Below are 17,717 nucleotides of genomic sequence, written 5' to 3' on the forward strand. Positions count from 1 at the left end.
GTCAGTGAGGTTTCAAGGACACTTGCTGAAGTCACTTTAACTGCTCCGCGGCCATGAACTCAAACTGCATCAAAATACTGAAACAAGTGTTCTTTCATGTACTCTGTTGCCAAAACACACCTCTGATCTTTACAAAAGCTCCATGAGGCACATGGGACATTTTTTCCTCCAAAGCAGGAGGAAGAGTAAATAACAATCTTTAATATAATATAAATTCATAAACAAGATCAGAATCTGTTCCGGGCACCTTTACAATGTTCTTATGTTAGGGGACAACCAGTATCCTTACCTATTTTTGTAATTAAGCAAGAATTCTTAATAGCAGAACGTGGGAACACATTTTGAAGAGGAAAAAAAAAAAAACATTTCATTTTTTAAACAGGGTGAAAAGGAACAAACCTAACAAGATACAACATTGTCATTGCACTGACAAACAGCTTTCCTCTGTGTCTACAAAACTGGGATTTTTATCTACAGACAAATATATAGAGATAATGAGAAAAAGAAGTATCAATTTCTTAACATTATTAAATTCCTGTATTGTTCTTTTGTTATTGGAACAGGAAAAGAAATGCTACCGATAAGGAGAAAGCACTTTACTTGGTTTTCGGGAAATTAAAAAAAAAATCCCAGTGACAGAGAAAAGAATAATGAAGTGTAGAAAAACTAGGAAGCTGTCAGCCAGGAAAAAAAAAAAACAAAAAAAAAAACATATCCTCAATCTAGAGGAACATTCCAGTCCCTTAAAAACTCACACAGACATTAATTCATCTCATGTTAATTCCTTCCCTCTTCCAGCTTTACAGGCATTGCTTCCTCCTGATGCAAGAAAACACTTAGCAATAGAGACCACAAATCAAAAGCAGGAAGACGCCCTGTAAAAGAGTATATCCCGAGCTCGGGATGGATCAACACCCACAGTGAACTCACTATTCTTATCTTGAAGAGCGCTCACAGGCTTCCAAGTAAATTACTCAAATGCCTGGGGAACTACATGCGTAGTGAAAGTCCGTATGAACTAGAGAATCAGGCAAATTTTAGTAGTAGAGTATTTCTTTAAAAAACCCAAATATTTCAGGGCTCCTAAATATCTTTCTTGGGAAAGTTGTACATCTCAAGAAGACAGAGGAACCAGTTCTAGAAGTGAACATATTATGTCCGCAAATCACAAAATAGCTTTTAAATCGATTAAAATTAGCTTTGATTTATTTTTTATCCATTATCTTCTAGAATGTCTACCATGCACAGCAGGATTCAGACTGGGCCTGGCTGCTCCACCCTCATTACAATGGCTTATGTGTCTGTCTGGTCTCTCCCACTGGACTTCCCAGGGTGAAGTCCTTCCCAGATTCGTCTCAAATGACCCTGCGCGGTGGGCCAGCGCCAGGTTCACCCTCCCCAGGCGAGCAGGGTGCAGTCAGCCAGGGCCACACCGACTACAGGGACCCACACTCTATCAGGAAGAGCTCTCCTGCTTCTGCGCTAATTCCGTTAACAGTAATTTCACAATTAGAAAGGATTAAAGTGTGGGAATGCCGGCTGAAGTTAACACTCGAGGTGCAATCAATGACGGTGAAGGATTCAAAATTTTTCCTAGATTATATACAGTAAGATGGTGCTGAGCTTTTGAGGTAGTGGGAAAAAAATGGAGAGGGCACGAAGGTAAAAGACAAACTTGCTGGTCTTCACCTGATGCTAGCTTTATTAATCTTCACTCAACAGAAGTGGAAGCAATTGCAGAGGTCTGTTCTTATGTGTGATTGTATGAACTCAGCCCTGCCTCTCTCATCAATAATGATATATTTTCTTTTTCTTTTTTTAAGTTAAAACCATCTTTTCCCAAAAGAGCTTGTCTCTCAGGAAACCTCTCAACCAAAATACTAGTAAATACATAACACTAGTAAGACCAGGAAGTAGAAAACGACACAGAATCTACAAGAGAATCCTTACCTATCCTGATCAAATTGTAACATCTGAAATAATCGCTTTTTAACGACATGGAAATTTATGCTAAAGTAATTATGTTCTCAAACTCTTCTTGACCTTCTCTTTCACTAACATTTTTTATTCATAAGCAGAGTATAAACTGTCTAGCTTGGTTGAGCTGTCCATAATCCCAGATTATGGTTTTGGAATACGAATCACACTAACTAATGAGGTTTTAATGGCCTGAGATACCAGCCTAAGAACAGCTGAGGAATGACAACCCCTGGTGGTGCACACCCTCTGGCTGATGCAGAGGAGCTGGCCTAGGGCAGCAGCTCTGCCCTGTGGGAGATGAGAGCCCCTGTGGACACAGAAGGGACAGCTCCCAACTCCTCTCAAAGGATCAGGAGAGTGAAAGAGTGGTCTCCATTCATAGTTCCCTCTGCCAGCAGCTCACAAGGCCTCCTCCTGGGCTAGGATTCCAGACCCTTTGCTCATGTCAGGAAAAACCTTTGTGGGGCCCAGGGCTTAGCTGAACACAGCTGGGGAAAGCAGCAACTTCAGCAGCTCTGTGTGACAGAGCACATGCCGAGCCCTGGGAACAACTGAGAGAGGTCACCTACAGACAAGTCAGAAACCACAAACACGTGGGGGCAGTCCGGGCCACCCGGCAGGGAAGAGATCAACCTGCTACAATCAGTCATTACATCAACATTTTTTAAGCATCCTGGGTTAAGTGGAAATACAAAGTCTTAAGCATGGCCCCCAAAGAACACTATTTTTCTGGCTTAAAGTCCCAGGTTGTTTTTTGTCCTTTTAACAATGACAACAAATGTATTTTTCCCCCTTGAGACAGAGTCTCACTCTGTTACTCAGGCTAGAGTTCCACGGCGTCAGCCTAGCTCATAGCAACCTCAAATTCCTGGGTTCAAGTGAGCCTCCTGTCTCAGCCTTTTGAGTAGTTGAGACTACAGGCACCCATCATGATGCTGGGATATTTTTTCTATTTTTAGTAGAGACAGGGTCTAACTCTTACTCAGGCTGGTCTCGAATTCCTGAGCTCAAGAGATCTCACCTTGGCCTCCCACAGTGCTAGGATTACAGGCATAAGAGACACTGAGCCAGGCCAACAAACATCTTTTTAAATACACATATTAAGTCCATGGTATCGAATCTTGAAATAAAGCACAGATATGTGGCAAAAACTGCTCATCTACAACTTCTGGTGCTCCTTTAACTAACTTGGGAAGAGGAATGGGAAGGGGAAAGACAGGTGTTTAGGTACGTCTTGGGACAAGAGAGATGGTTTGAAAGCTTAGACTCAAGAGCTAAAGCAAAGGGGAGAAAACCCCATGCATCCATGACACAGAATGTTACATGCTATTTACAAAGGACTACAGAAAGCATGACTCTAAATGTCAACTTCAAAACCTGGGTTTTATGCCAATCCTTTTCGTAACCCTCTACGGCTGAATAGAAGGCTCCTTATGCTTCCATCCACATTCCTCTTAGTAACTGGATATAAAATATTTAATTATGACTCTTTTTCGCCTGGGCACAAGAAATCACAACAACCAGAAGGTCATTGTATGACTTCCAGCATTAAACTGCAGGTATAATTATTCAACCAACTGCTCCTCTCCAACTGGTCTGAGGCCAAGTTCCTTGAGTTTCCTGTTTTTATTTCCCAGATATTTGAAACTGGTTTCCGCCTTTTGGTAGCCCTTTTTATTTTCCTTGTACCAGTTATCAAGCCTTCAAAACAACAATGATTTAAAACATGTTTTTAAGGACAAGTCTCCAAAAAATGTGTACCTATGACATAAAAGTTTAAAACACTGATTTCCTTGTCAACCTAAATAAAAAGTATACTACTTTCAAAAATAAGGAACTTTGTCTACACTTTTTCTCCGGGACACTGCTGGAATTTAAAATGAAACATGTATATTTAAAGTCACGTTATAGATACACACACGTGTGTGTGTGTGTGTGTGTATGTATGTATGATACACACATATGTATGTATATGTATGTATGTACGCTCCAAAAAAGGAAAGACAGACTATGGTATCAATATGTAATTATCTTTACAGAGTGGGTCAGCAACACAGATTTAAAGTTGCATAATGGCCTCACTGCCTTAATTATACAGCTACCCCTAATGGCACCTGGGCAGCTAAAGGAAAAATCAGCTGGGACCTTGACGATAAGGAGGTTCCTGACCCAAGTGGAAGGGGAGGTTAAATGGCTTTTTCATTTGCTCAAGGGAAGAGTTAGTAGTTCCAAACTTGATAAGCAATGTTAACTGGATTCCCCTAAAAAAAATTTTTAAACAATTTACATGCTTTCAGATATAACTAGCTTAAGAAAAACAGAATCTACGATGAGTAATTTTAATGAGGTATCTAACTTAAAAATTAAGAATTTTTACACACAGAAGTCCTAAAGCAGAGAAGGCATGGTTCCTAAAACACAGACTGATTTGCTTCAGAATAAATAAGAAACAGAGTTTATGTTTTAAGGGGGGTTGGGGTAGTTAAGAACACATATTAACCACAATTTAGAAACACCTATGTTCACAGGTATATTTTCCCCTAAACTTTACAAACCAAATAAAGTGTACTGAACCTGCCCATTTCCATGCTCCCTTCTAAAGAATAATTAACAGTGGTGATAATTATAAGTACAGCCTGGTGAGTTTAATTCCGCTATGTCACAGCCTTACAGTATACAGCAATTCTATTTTTGGAGACCACATAACTTAACTCTTAGTGTATCTGGTCCTGTGAATCAATAGTTATACTGGGTTATTTTTATTATAGTCAATACTACATTAGAAAAGTTGAGTGATAATGACATTTAAATATTATGCAGGAGATCAATATAATTGAAAAAAAAATCCACAGACATAAGATTTTAGGTAGACTTGTAGCACAGATCAAATGAGTAGACTTATATGAAGTATCAACTCTATTAAAAATGAATAATTTCCTCAACATCCAACTCTCAGGATTTGTTCTGTCCCTGACCATGGGGGTCATATATATGCAATGTGAAATGTCTCTACAGCATTTTCAATTTCTTTTAACAGTTACTTGGAAAATTTTTTTAAATCACATGATGAAACTATTACTGTGTATTAACATGTTAAGTTAAAATAATGTATAACATATGCTTTGTTCTTAAAAAACAATGGAAGATGCAGTAAAAATCAAAATTAGGCCCCGTGATTGCTTAAAATTATGATGTTCTCTCATACCAGCACAACAAATCTATTTCTCTGTGCAGGGAAGTGAATTTGCATCAACTATGACTTTGCTACTCAAAGTGTGGTGAAAAACTGGCAGTAGCAGCTTCTCCCGGGGCCTGTTGGAAATGCAGATTCTCTTGCCTCAGTCCTCTCCTAGTTGATCAAAATCTATGGGTGAGCATCGGTCCCACTCAAAGGGGTACCAAGAAACCCTCCAGGCATGACACCTAGGTCTCCCTAAGGACCTCTAGTCCCACATGGGACTGTCAGAGGGGGCAGAGCTGGGAACTCTGTCTTCCCCATATTTAAAGGATGGTAGCAGACTTCTTGCTACAGTTAAAAGTGTCTCCACATAGCACTTCCAGTGGTAAAAATATTGGGAGAAAATTCTGTTGCACTATCTCAAAGGTGGAACAAATGTTAATTTATGCCCAGCTCCCTTTGGGTTGCATTTGCTTGGGTGGTTTCTGTGACCATTTCCCCTCGTAGGTACATTTAAAAAAATTTTTAAAAAGCACTCTTGGGGAAAAGGTTCTATGAATCAAAGAGATACAATTTAGACCATCTGCAAAATGGTCCTTCAGTTAAATGTAAACCGAAGTCAAACTGGAGAATGAGGCGCAGCAGTGCGTGGCACATGCTCCGTACTCAGGATGAATTCGTGAAGGCAGCAGCAAAGCAGCTCTCAGCTGAGCAGCAGTCCTGGAACCAGCTGTGAAGAACACTGAGGAGGTTCTGCTCGACTGAAAGTCTGTGACTATAACCCTACTTCTTTTTTCTTTTCTTTTTTTTTTTTTTGAGACAGAGTCTCACTTTGTCACCCTCAGTTGAGTACCATGAAATCACAGCTCACAGCAGCCTCAAACTCTTGGGCTCAAGTAATCCTCTTGCCTCAGCCTCCCAAGTAGCTGGGACTACAGGCACCTGCCACAATGCCCAGGTATTTTTAGAGATGGGGTCTCGCTCTAGCTCAGGCTGGTCTCGAAACCCTGAGCTCAAGTGACCCACCCTCCTCAGCCTCCCAGAGTGCTAGGAAGGTGTGAGCCACGAAGTGTGGCCTGATATCCTTTTTCGTGACCTCTCTTTCCTCATTACATCATCATCTTGGTGCTCCTACTCTGAACTCATTCTAATCGCAAGTGTGGGGCTGACCAGGTCTACTGGACTCAAATAGGTTTAAAGGCTTTTTGAGTAAGGGAGTATGAATGAATTCAATCAGTTAACAACTAAATGAAATCATATATTTGGGGGGGGGGTTGAGTATTTTTTTCATTTTTTGAAATTAATATGAGGGTACACATTTTAGGTTACATTGTTCTCACTTCCAGGGTAAAGGGCCATTTGTAGCAGAGCCCCTCACCCGGGGAGCCTGTTACACAGCCTCACAATGTGCCCATTAGGTAAGATGTTGATTTCATATTAGCATGGAGTGCACTGGATATTTATTTTTCCACATATTCTGTTTTATGCATCCCGGTGTCACGGGTGCCAGCAATTGTGTTTCAAGCTTACTCTCACTGGCCACCAGCATCAGTCCTTTTCTCCTCTGCGCTCATGAAGACTTCAGCACTTCCAGCACCAGCCACCTCACACACAGGTCCTTTTATCTCATTTTTGGTGTGTTAACATTGCCAGTCACTTTTTTCCCTCCATTACTGTCACATTAATCTTCCTAAAAATGCTCATGCTCCCCACATCACTTCTACACTCACAAGTCATTAAAGACATCACACTCTTCCGGGCGGATGACTCACAGCCCCTTATCTCCACTTCAGATCTGAGTTCCAGACTCATAACTCTCATCTTCCCCTTGATTCTCCATAGATACTTCACTCATAACAAAACAAACTCGCTATCCACCTCATCTAACCTCCCACAAAGCTACCCTCCTTGCAGTCCACAATCTGTAAATGACACCATTATATATTGACCACCAGTCCCCAGATATCTATCTGGACCCCTCCCCAGCAAATCTGAGAGTCTTCTCTTCCTCATCTCCTAAAGTCAATCAGCCACCAAAGCCCCCCAACCTGACCACCTTAATTTCCTCTGTGTCCTCTGTCCATCCTCTCTTTTCTGTCCAAGCCTGCTCTGAAACTTTCCTTCCCCTCTGCTGAACCACCCAACATATTTCTCAAACTTGGGCTCGATTCCCAGTTGCTCCACAAAGCCTTCCTTGATTTATCCATCTTATGAATGCAAAGCGGCTCTTACTTGTCTACTCAATATAAGACAATGATATATACTATCTCATGCCAACTTTTGATTGCCTATCTCTTCTCTAAACGATCTTAGAGAAAAATAATTCCAGACAGCCAAAAGTTATAAACCGTTTAATACTCTTAAGTGCTTTTCGCCAAAACAAAAAAGGAATGTCTAAAGCCCCAAATATCTTCCTCCTTTTGTAGAGTTACCGCCCAAGCTCCAAACCAGAACAAGTTGCCCATCACCTACACCGCTCTTGTAACCCACGTGGCACATGATGTGACAATGGCTAAAAAGGAGTTTCTCTGTCTGGTGAAAAATCAGTGTGAATTGGGTTATGTTTATTTTTCTGTATCACATTCCAACTAGGTTATACCTCTTCGTGGAAAGATCTGACTTTCCTCAGGGACACATCTCTGTGGTTCTCAGTATTCTTACCGGGGAGCTCTGCCTGGGTGCATGCTACTTAAAGAGTTAGCCAATTACATCACCAGTATTAAGTGACAAATAGCTCAATGTGAACCACAAAAGGAAACTTTTAAGTCCTCCCTAAATCTGCTCCTCTACCTAGTAAAGGGTGCTCTAATTTGCTTAATTCTAAAATCTAAGAGTATTCCTCAATTTCTCTTTTCCTCCCCACCCAAACTGACACGCCCTGTTATTTCCAAATGCTATCTCAAATCCACCCATTCTCTTCCCCTTCAGCGTTCTTCCATCTCCCTGCCTACAACTGCTCTCCTCTCCGCCGTACCAATCTTTCAAAAGACAAATCAAGTTACGTTGCATCTTTGCTCACAGTCCCTTCACAGCTTTCCTCTGTACTCACCACAACATCCACACAGCTCAGAGGAATCTCCACAGCCCCAAGTGGTCTGGCCCTGACTCCTCCCACACTCGGGCCACACTGTCCTTGCTTTTTCTCCTTATTTTTCTCACAAGCCAAGCTTGTGCTTTCCTCAGAGCTTTTGCCATCCCCTCTGTAAGGAATTCTCTCTCCTCTGATCATCATGAGGCCGACTCCTTTGTGCAATCAGATTTCAGACCCAATACCCTTCCTTCCCGAAACAGGTCCCTGACGTCCCTCCTGAAAGCCATTTCCCCAGTGATCCTCTATCGTAACACCCTGATTATTATTTTTCGTGGCTTTTATCATTATATACTTTCTTGTTCAGTTATGTATTTGTCACCCGTCCACCCTGAATATAAACTCTAAGACAGCTGTATCCTCAGCAACCACAACAGTGCCTTGTACACATTTGGCACTTAATAAATACTTGCTAGATAAAATGAATAGATGACTGTTTTCCAGTGTTTTATATTCTTCACAGAATGTGGCATGGTTTTATATTTCCGAGTACTTCTTGAATTTATGATAACCACTCTGAATTACAATGACTTTTTAAAAGCTGTGTACCCAAACTTGGAATTATATACAAACTTAAAAGTCCACTGTTATTCATTGCATCACGGAAACCCATGGAAATCTTTAACTGTCGACTTCCACTGTGATCAGGAAGCCAGAGCAGCCCCTCTGGAATCCCCTTGGGCAGCTGCTGAGGCTGGTGCTGTTTCTGCTGGTTTGGTCCCCTCCTTTGACCCACTGGGCAGCAATTTCCCTTTTGTGGGTATCTGCCTTGCTTAAGACCATGATCAAAGTGAGAGGCCTTGCAGGTCAGTCGGTTTATCAGATTTCTTCTTTGCAAAATACAGACTACTCTGACAAACGATTTCTGCACAAAGCTACAGCTCACTGTTGTCCAGTTATCCTACTTCCTCTAAACTTTTGACAAACTGATTTTACAGTGCTATGTCTGTATATTTTAAGAAAGAAAAGAATAAGTAAACTCCAGACGAACTTCTTTCCTTTTAAACAAATGTAAGAAATACACAGGAACTTTTCCAATGCCCAGAAATTGCCAGTATTCTTCATAAATCTATAAATATTGAAATACCCTCCAATGACTTCCACACATTTTTTAAAATGTTACAGCTATGTTTGGAATTCATCTTCAGCATTATCCCCCAAACACAGAAATGGAGACATGTGTTTTCTCATTATGTTCTGCCAAGAATACTATGCTTCTTGCCCTGTACCCAGCACAGCTCACTAATAGTGCAAACCGCCCAAAGGAACAGTGTCCAAAAGAAGGTTTTAATTAGAACTAACTATTCACCGTCCCATAAGAGACCACCAGCAGCAAGTCTAAATTTACCAGTTCATTCATCATCACCGGACTCTTCTCCATATTTGGCTTTGCAGTATCACCCATGCCCCACACAATCCTCCTTCCCAAATCCTTTTCTGTTTCTAGTCTGTCATTAATAAAAATCCCCTCTGTCCTCATTCTCCAGTCTGGATCTTCTTTTCATTTTCTTGCACTAAGTGAAACCTGGGCAGGCCCTGGCTCCTCGTTTCCCCCGAAGTCCTCTCACATGCTCATGGCTTTATCACCCGTATTCCAGAGATCCTGGGAGTGGGGGAGGGGTTCTTTTTGTTCTCACTGCCACTTTCAGATCATTCTTCCCTTTCCCCTTTAAAAAACGAAACTTGTTCACTGGAAACATACACAATCACACTACACCACGCAGCAGCAGCTACATGTAGGTGTTGCATTTATCTGCACAACTTCTGTCTCAATGTCTCTCCCCCCACCCGACCCCCGGACTACTGTTCCTTCTCGGCATCTAGTCTCTGCAGAGGCACTCCATCCTGGCTTAGTGGTCTGACCTCACACTCTAGCAACCTTGCTCTTCACTCCTCCTCCGTCAACCACACCATCCAAGGTCATTCTCAGCCCTCATCACAACCAATACAAATCTTGTCATCAAGTATTCTTCCTAAAAAATCCTCCTTGCTTCCTTAACTATCCCGCTCAGCCCCAATAATTTTTCAATCCCACCAGGACCCCCCTCCACTGACCACATCACTCACGGTTTGTCTGCCTCCCAGCACAGATCACACGATTGACCACCATAAACATCCTCTTGTATAACCATCAATCCCCGAGCCCCTCTCTTCCCTCCTACCAGATTCGTCAGGAAAACTCCCAGCTCTGGCTACTTCTCAACCCACACCGCACCTGCATCAGAAATAGAGGAAAACACGGAGCTATGCTGGCCGGCCTCTCTTCGAAGGTAACCATGAGCCTCAAATCAGCTGTCAGCACCAAGACGAGACCACTTCCCCAGTTAATTCACTCCTCCTTACCCTTGAGGTGTATAGTTACATTTTCTTCCCCCTTCTTCTTCCTCAATGGGAGGATGACCTTGTTTCAGACTCCTCTGAGAAACAGAAACCATGTGGCTTCTCAAAGACTTTGCTCCTCCAATTGCCTCTCTCTCTCTCTTTTTGGGGGGCAGTTTCTGGTGGGGCTGGGTTTGAACCCACCACCTCTGGTATATGGGGCCGGTGCCCTACTCCTTTGAGCCACAGGCGCTGCCCACAAGTGCCTTTCCTCTATGTACCATTGTCTTCTTCCTCTTTGTTACATCGTTCTTGCCATCATTCAAGCATGCTATAATACCTCCCATGTTTTTTTAAGTCACTCTTGACCGTATATCCCTCTCAACGTTCAGTACCAGTTTATCACAAGAAATCTCCAAAGACTTTTCCCACCACCGTGACTTGCACTATCATTCTGTTTCAGGTTAGAAACCCTAGAAATCACCTGGGTGACTTTTCCACCCTCCCTCATCCATTAGCAGATACTGCACCTTCTGCCATCCAGCGATCTGTATCCATCTACTCCTTGCTGTTTCCCTGCCACCACTCTACTCCAGTTTTCACGGCACATTTAAATTACAGCTTCCCGATGAGTCTCCTGACTGCAGAATTCCCCTGTGCTAATCCATTTTCCGTCCCACCACTCGCCCCGTCTGCTTAATGCTGACTTTATCATCTTCTCTCTGCTTCTCTCCGCCCACAATCCCACAATGACGTCTGACAGCCCATGTTGCCAGGCTTAAGCTCCCCACACAATGTTCAAGATATTTCACTATTTGGTAACTTTCTCACCTCCCCAGCTCATCATGATTTCTTGTTACCCATCAACATAAAACCCTGCTTTTTTAGACCTGTCCCTGAAGTGTCTCAGATATAAATCACGCAAACTCTCACTTCCACGTATTAGTCTTTTCTCCACATTGTTCTCCCTCCTGAAATCCATCACTATCCCAACTCTACATCGTTCAGACCCTGCCCTCTATGCCACCCGATCATACAATGCCACGTCAGGCTTTCTTGGCTCCAAACTCCTCTCACATTCCAAGTCTTCATCACTATTAAAGATTTATTTATAAGTACAGTTCCATCACTAATTCTTTCATATATATCCAATCATAAGTGGGCTTTGCCTTCAAAATTGTTTCTCAGAAAAATGGAAACCCCCAATCCCAACTTATTGTAGTATCTTACATACTGCGGGGTGCTTTATTTTGCATAATAAAAGCACTATTTGTAGAAACTGTGTTAACTTTAAATGAACTCCACTGAGTCCACATTTGTATTACACATAGGCCATCTGATAGAACAAGTTTAAAAATAAAAGGTAAAGAAGTATAATCAGATGGTGTAATTATTCCTGTGAGAATGACCTCAAAATTCGAAGTGCTGGATCTCACAAACAGCCTTTTTAGAACCACTTTATAAAAAAAAAAAAAATCAATAAAGTTTATCTGCACATTGCAAAGATCATAAATACAAACCTACCTAATTAAAAACCCAACAGTCCTAATTTTATGTAAATAGACATTGGGTTTGGGGACAACACTTCCTATGGATAGCATCATTCAAAATCTGCTGTACCCCACACAACTCAGATGGCAGAGAACAAAAACGGGTGTGCCCGGGAAGGGCGTTACATGACCTGGAAGGGGCCTAGCGGAGACAGGAACACCAAGGATGAGGCATTTGAAATGTATGAATAAAACGCTGAATATTAAGAATGGCAAAGGGTAATAATTCTAAATTGCTGTAATATTTTATAAAATGTGATTTAAAATACGTATGAGTAACTAAATTAGCAAATTAACTGTTTAACACGTTAAATGCTATAAGAGTTGAATTTAATTAATGTTAGCTTGGTGCCTGGGGCCTTGTGAAGCACATAAAACTCACATACCTCTTGACCTATCTTGACGGAATAAAATACCATGGCCCTAAGGAAAAATTTTTTTCAATGTGGCAGTCAATGTATTAAATAGACATGCAACCACATCTTCTGTGTCTCTAAATCTTTATTTATATTCTGAAGTTTGCAAAATACTTTTTGGTGATGGACAATGAAGCTGAGGAGCAAAGGGCAAGCAGACAATGGAAATTAGTTGGGTGACGGACCGTATTGTCTAAAGTCATGCTGTGGCTGGACAAATGATTGGCCCGGTTAGTCCTAGGCCTGTCACTCATCAACTGTGTGGAAGGACAGTTTCCAGTGTTCAGAATTCAAGGACTGGATTCAGTGCTACCTAAGATCCTCTGCAGTTCTAGGTTTTTATTTCCATTGTTTTCCACTCCATTCTCTTTTGAGTCAGCAGCATTGGTAAATACAGAGAAAAATGTTATTTGATAGGTTACTGTAAGTTTCTTCTTCATTACCATTTACTGTAACTTGGAAATATAATACATTTCAGAAACTTCACTCTTGCTCTACTGCCCTTATAAGGCTTTATTTCTGGACCTCTTGAATCCTTGGTACTCTTTGGCTGGGGCTAGGTTTGAACCCGCCACCTCCAGCATATGGGGCTGGCACCCTACTCCTTTGAGCCACAGGTGCTGCCCCAATCCTCGGTACTCTAAACTGTATTATCAATCTTTCCATCTTATAATGACATCCTCATAGAGATAAAAGGTATTTTTAAAAACTATCTCACTCCCCACTCTTGTTTCCCCCCGAGAGGAAAGTGGGGCTAAGAAGTTTAATGCTGGGAAGGGGCAGGGATAAGACCCAAGTTAGGCCTCACCTCGTGTCAATTTATTGTGAGCTATAGCACAGGGTACTCCACTCATGATAACTATGACTATAAATCATATTGTCAAGTTCTTAATCTTTTTTCTAGGTTGTATACATGAATGTACAAAAATTATAGGCCATGTTAATGTAATTTTCTTGTTACTTTAATTCTTGACATCTCTTCAGAGGTGAAATGCCTAATGATCCATCCATACGCTATGTGCTTCTTGCCCCACCCTCTGCCCCGCGGGCAAAATCAGCCTGAACCTTCAATCATCACTGCACAATTCTCCTTCCTCTTCTAAAGAAATACCCTTTCCAGCCAGATGGGCTGAATTTCTAATTAGCAGACTCTCCTCATGGAGCACCAACCTTAGGTAAATCAAGCAGAATGGACTTGGTGACAGCAGATACTGATTTCACGCTCACCACTCATGAAATCATTCATTACGCAAGGATGACCCAGGCAGGTTGGCACAAAGTACCCTACTCACACGACCACAGCACTGCCATTCCACGGCTTCTGGGAGACATGCACAGCTACACATCAGCACCTGGTCGACTTTATGCATTTTTCATTGGGATTATAAGAGCTGTCAATATCTACAAGCTTGTCTTTGCCTTTTCAAGTTCAAATACTATTGTTGTCCGGAGTTACACCATGCTAAGGTTCATGACTGGATAGTTAACAAAAATCGATGCTTACCTTCAATCCTCTTTAAAGCTGAAAGGCACATATCCTTCCTTGGAAATTCAAAGGGATTGTTGCAGGTTCGAATGGTGTCACATTCACATTTTCCATTGATTATATTGCAGCCAGAAATAAGGTTTTCATTGCATGGTTCAAAGCCAAGTAGTTGGTCATCATCCCAGTTCTCATCTGTAAAACAACAATCAGATGTTTCCTTGCAACTTCCTTCAAAGGCCTATTTCAGAGCAAAAATGCATGGGGCGTCAAAGTTAACATGCAATATCGATACTTCAATTTGCGAACGGAAGTTTGGCTGAAATTTTACAAATGAACGAAACCCAATCTCCTCCTCATAACTGAGAAGACCAAAAGACAGCCATAACGTGTAGACATTAAATAGCTACATATATATGAATGTTTGTGATGTGATCAAAGCCACTGTTTATGTGTTATTACATCTGAGATAATATATTTAAAATTTTTAATATTAAACAAAGATCCCTAGATTTTTCCATGTTCACTAAAATTACAGCAGTCACACTTGTCAATCTATAAAATTATTCCCCAGAAAGCTAATTTATCAGTAGAGACCAACTTCCGGGTTTTTTCTGAGACAGAGTCTCATTTTATCACCCCTGGTAGAGTGTCATGGCATCATAGCTCACAGCAACCTCAAACTCTTGGGCTTGAGTGATTCCTTTGTCTCAGCCTCCCAAGCAGCTGGGACTACAGGCACCCACCACAATGCCTGGCTATTTTCAGAGACGGGGTCTTACTCTAGCTCAGGCTGGTCTATCTGTGAGCTCAGGCTATCCACCCATCTCAGCTTCCCAGAGTGTTGGGATTACAGGTGTGAGCCACCACACCTGTAAACTTCAGGTTTTAAAAAGCCTTCCAACTCAATACATCAGATCAGCTAACAAACATCAAAAATCAGACACCCTCAAAAGAGTCAAGAACCAGAGAGGGAGAGATCCTTTCCAGTGCTTTTCAGAACAAATGACAGAGTCTCCCCCGGCTTAGCCAAAGCTAGAAATGATAAAACTAAGGGCCACAGCCTAGTGAGAGGCTGAGACCAAGTCAGGCCGTGGTCATAAACCAGAGTAGACTAAAATAAAGTAGAATTTAAGACCAGCTTTCATAGGACCCAGCTCCAAAAGAACTCAACAAATATGACAGAACTACTGGCAGGCTCAATTCTTAATAATATTCCTCATAATTCAAAAACCTCTTTTAGGAATCCTTCTTACATTATGAGTTTTCCTCTCTCTTCACATTATCTTTAACAGATACTTTATCCACCTGAATTAGGTACTGACTGTTAAATCGTAAACATGTTCAGGAGATAACCGTATTTGAAGAGAATTTTTGAAAGTGCTTGAATTTCAGACACCTTAAATGTGTTGCTCAAACCAAGGCAGGTGTAAAGGCCATCTTAAGAACGAGTTTTCACAGCAGACAGTGTAAACACATGGCCCTGATTTTTACTCCTGGTGTCCTCACTCAGTGCGTGAATTAGCAAAAGTTTGGTTTCCCTCTTGGAAATAATTAATTTCTCTGTCAAGGTGTCTTTAGAAGAAAATCATTTACAACATAAAGAGCTGCAGGGTGATTCTTTGGAAAAGGAGAACAGAAAGACTCCTGCTTCATTTTAGATCAGCCTCACTGATCGAATCAAAGCCTCGGCTCTTAATAAAATTATTATCTTTCGAACTGAAAGGTTAAAACAAAATACAATTTGTGCTATAAAGTTTGTTTTCCTACTGAGCCTGTATTTGGTCCTTAGAAAGACCATGTATATAACAAACACATACACGAGGGTACAGTCACATTATCGAGGCAACAGTGAAACTGCTCCAGTACTCTCAGAGGAAAACCAGTAAAGAATACACCGTGGAAACAATTCAACACAGGGGAAAAGGCAATACCTATCTTCAGTTACACGTATAACAAAGCGTGCACCTAAATGATTTCTTACCTCCGTGTTTAACTGCTAACATGCTAGCAATAGAACAGCTCAGTGAAATTTGCTGTTAAGGAATTTTTGTGACATACATGTATGTGCAAATTTGTAACTCAAAGATAGTTGCACCTCAGGAATTTAAAAATTTTATAAGACGTTTGATAATATTTTAACCACTGAAAAAGTACCTATAATTGTCTTTTCTTCCTATTCTGAGTGGACATATTTATGACTGTTTTTGTTAAGTATGTACAGTGATTGTGTCACTAAATTAAGTTGATTCTAGCACAGAATTTTTCCACAATAAACACCCCTTTCTTCCATTACAACCAGAACGCTCTAAAGATATCACTTTCCAGAACTACCACAATGTCCTCTCACCTGGCTCCCTGGCTCTGTTCTCTCAGCCCTCTCCTTCATTCCTCACACTGTCTCCAGAACGATCTTCCGCCAAAACAAATAAGAAAAACAAACAGAAAAATAAACAAACAAAAACCCTGCTCAGTGTCTGCTCTTGCCAACAAGAGAAAGTCCAAACTCCTTGTTGAATGTAAGGTTCTTCAGGACACGGATTGTATCTGCTTCTGCAGACTCATCGTCCACCAACCCCTCTCGCCTCCTAGTGTTCTAAACACACTGAGGTGCTCATGGCACACCTTAATTACGGCTTCCATGCTTTGCTCATGGGGTAGCATCTGCCCGGGACACCTCCCTTCCTTCCTCCTCTGCAACTCCAATTCATCCTTCAAGATCTAGTTCCAATGTTACCTCTTTGAGAAGTCTTCTCCAGCTCCCCTAAGAGAATGAGCTGTTCCAGCCTCTATTTCCACTAACATCACCCGGAGCCTCGTCCCCCCACCATAGTGGTTTTAATACATCAGGCTTCCCCAATAGACAAAGAGTTCTCACAGGCGGGAGCCGGGTCTTTCTTGCCCAACTTGGCATTCTCTAAACTCCAACACTTAGTACGCTGTCTGATAACCACATGTATGGTTATTCCCTAACCACCACTGCTTCAAAGATCAAGCACAATGTGCTTCTGAGACAACGGCTTTTGTAGTTTTCTATGATAGAACATTATACCTTAAAATAATTTAACAGAAAATCAACAAGAATTGAGCGCAAAAGCCGAATAAGGTTTGATTATAGAAATCAAATCTGAGCAAATGTATATAAGTATATACATGTATTTGATGTCATTGGTCTGGTCAATGCAGAAGTATGTGTTCTTTTTTTTAAATAAAAAAGTGCCTTCTTATAAAATGCAGTTTATGTACATATATAAATCATCACGGAAAATTATGCTTCAAGATAATACAAAGAACATGTTTAAACAATATAAATCTTATTTTAAAAGCTACCATTAAAACTCTGTAGGATGCACACATTTCAAAGAAATACTTGGACATACTGGTGCATTTCTCACTAAGCATCATCAATCATTAGTCTCTTTCCCAGTTTAGCCCTGAGACTTCAACCTCTTATCACCTGGCCAGTATCAACAGTCCTTCCAAGAAGCCCATCTTTGAGCCAATTTGTTCTCACTGCCTGATGGTTCTCTCCACCTCCTCGCAGAAAGACCATCCCCACTGCCATGTGGAATCAGAGCTAAAAGGCTCTTGGAGATCCGGCTCCTGACTGCTTTCTGCTTCTTTCTCAGCAGGGTCCTCCTGGCAGTGGGACAGGCCACCCCTGGAGACGCTCAGTGAGGCCAGCCATCCGCCCCCCCCCCCC

General features: G+C 41.4%; 1 protein-coding gene across 1 annotated transcript in view; it reads right to left on the reverse strand.

Moving 5' to 3' along the window:
* CRIM1 (cysteine rich transmembrane BMP regulator 1) overlaps window positions 1-17,717 on the reverse strand; it is a 198,460-nt gene that overhangs the window by 142,676 nt on the left and 38,067 nt on the right. Inside the window, exon 2 of the mRNA XM_023516671.1 lies at window positions 14,036-14,209. Within this exon, the coding sequence (XP_023372439.1) occupies window positions 14,036-14,209 (174 nt within the window). The remainder of the gene's footprint in view (window positions 1-14,035; window positions 14,210-17,717) is intronic.

The sequence above is a fragment of the Otolemur garnettii genome, unplaced genomic scaffold (assembly GCF_000181295.1).
Source record: "Otolemur garnettii isolate 467f Iridium unplaced genomic scaffold, OtoGar3 scaffold00095, whole genome shotgun sequence".
Lineage (NCBI taxonomy): Eukaryota > Metazoa > Chordata > Mammalia > Primates > Galagidae > Otolemur > Otolemur garnettii.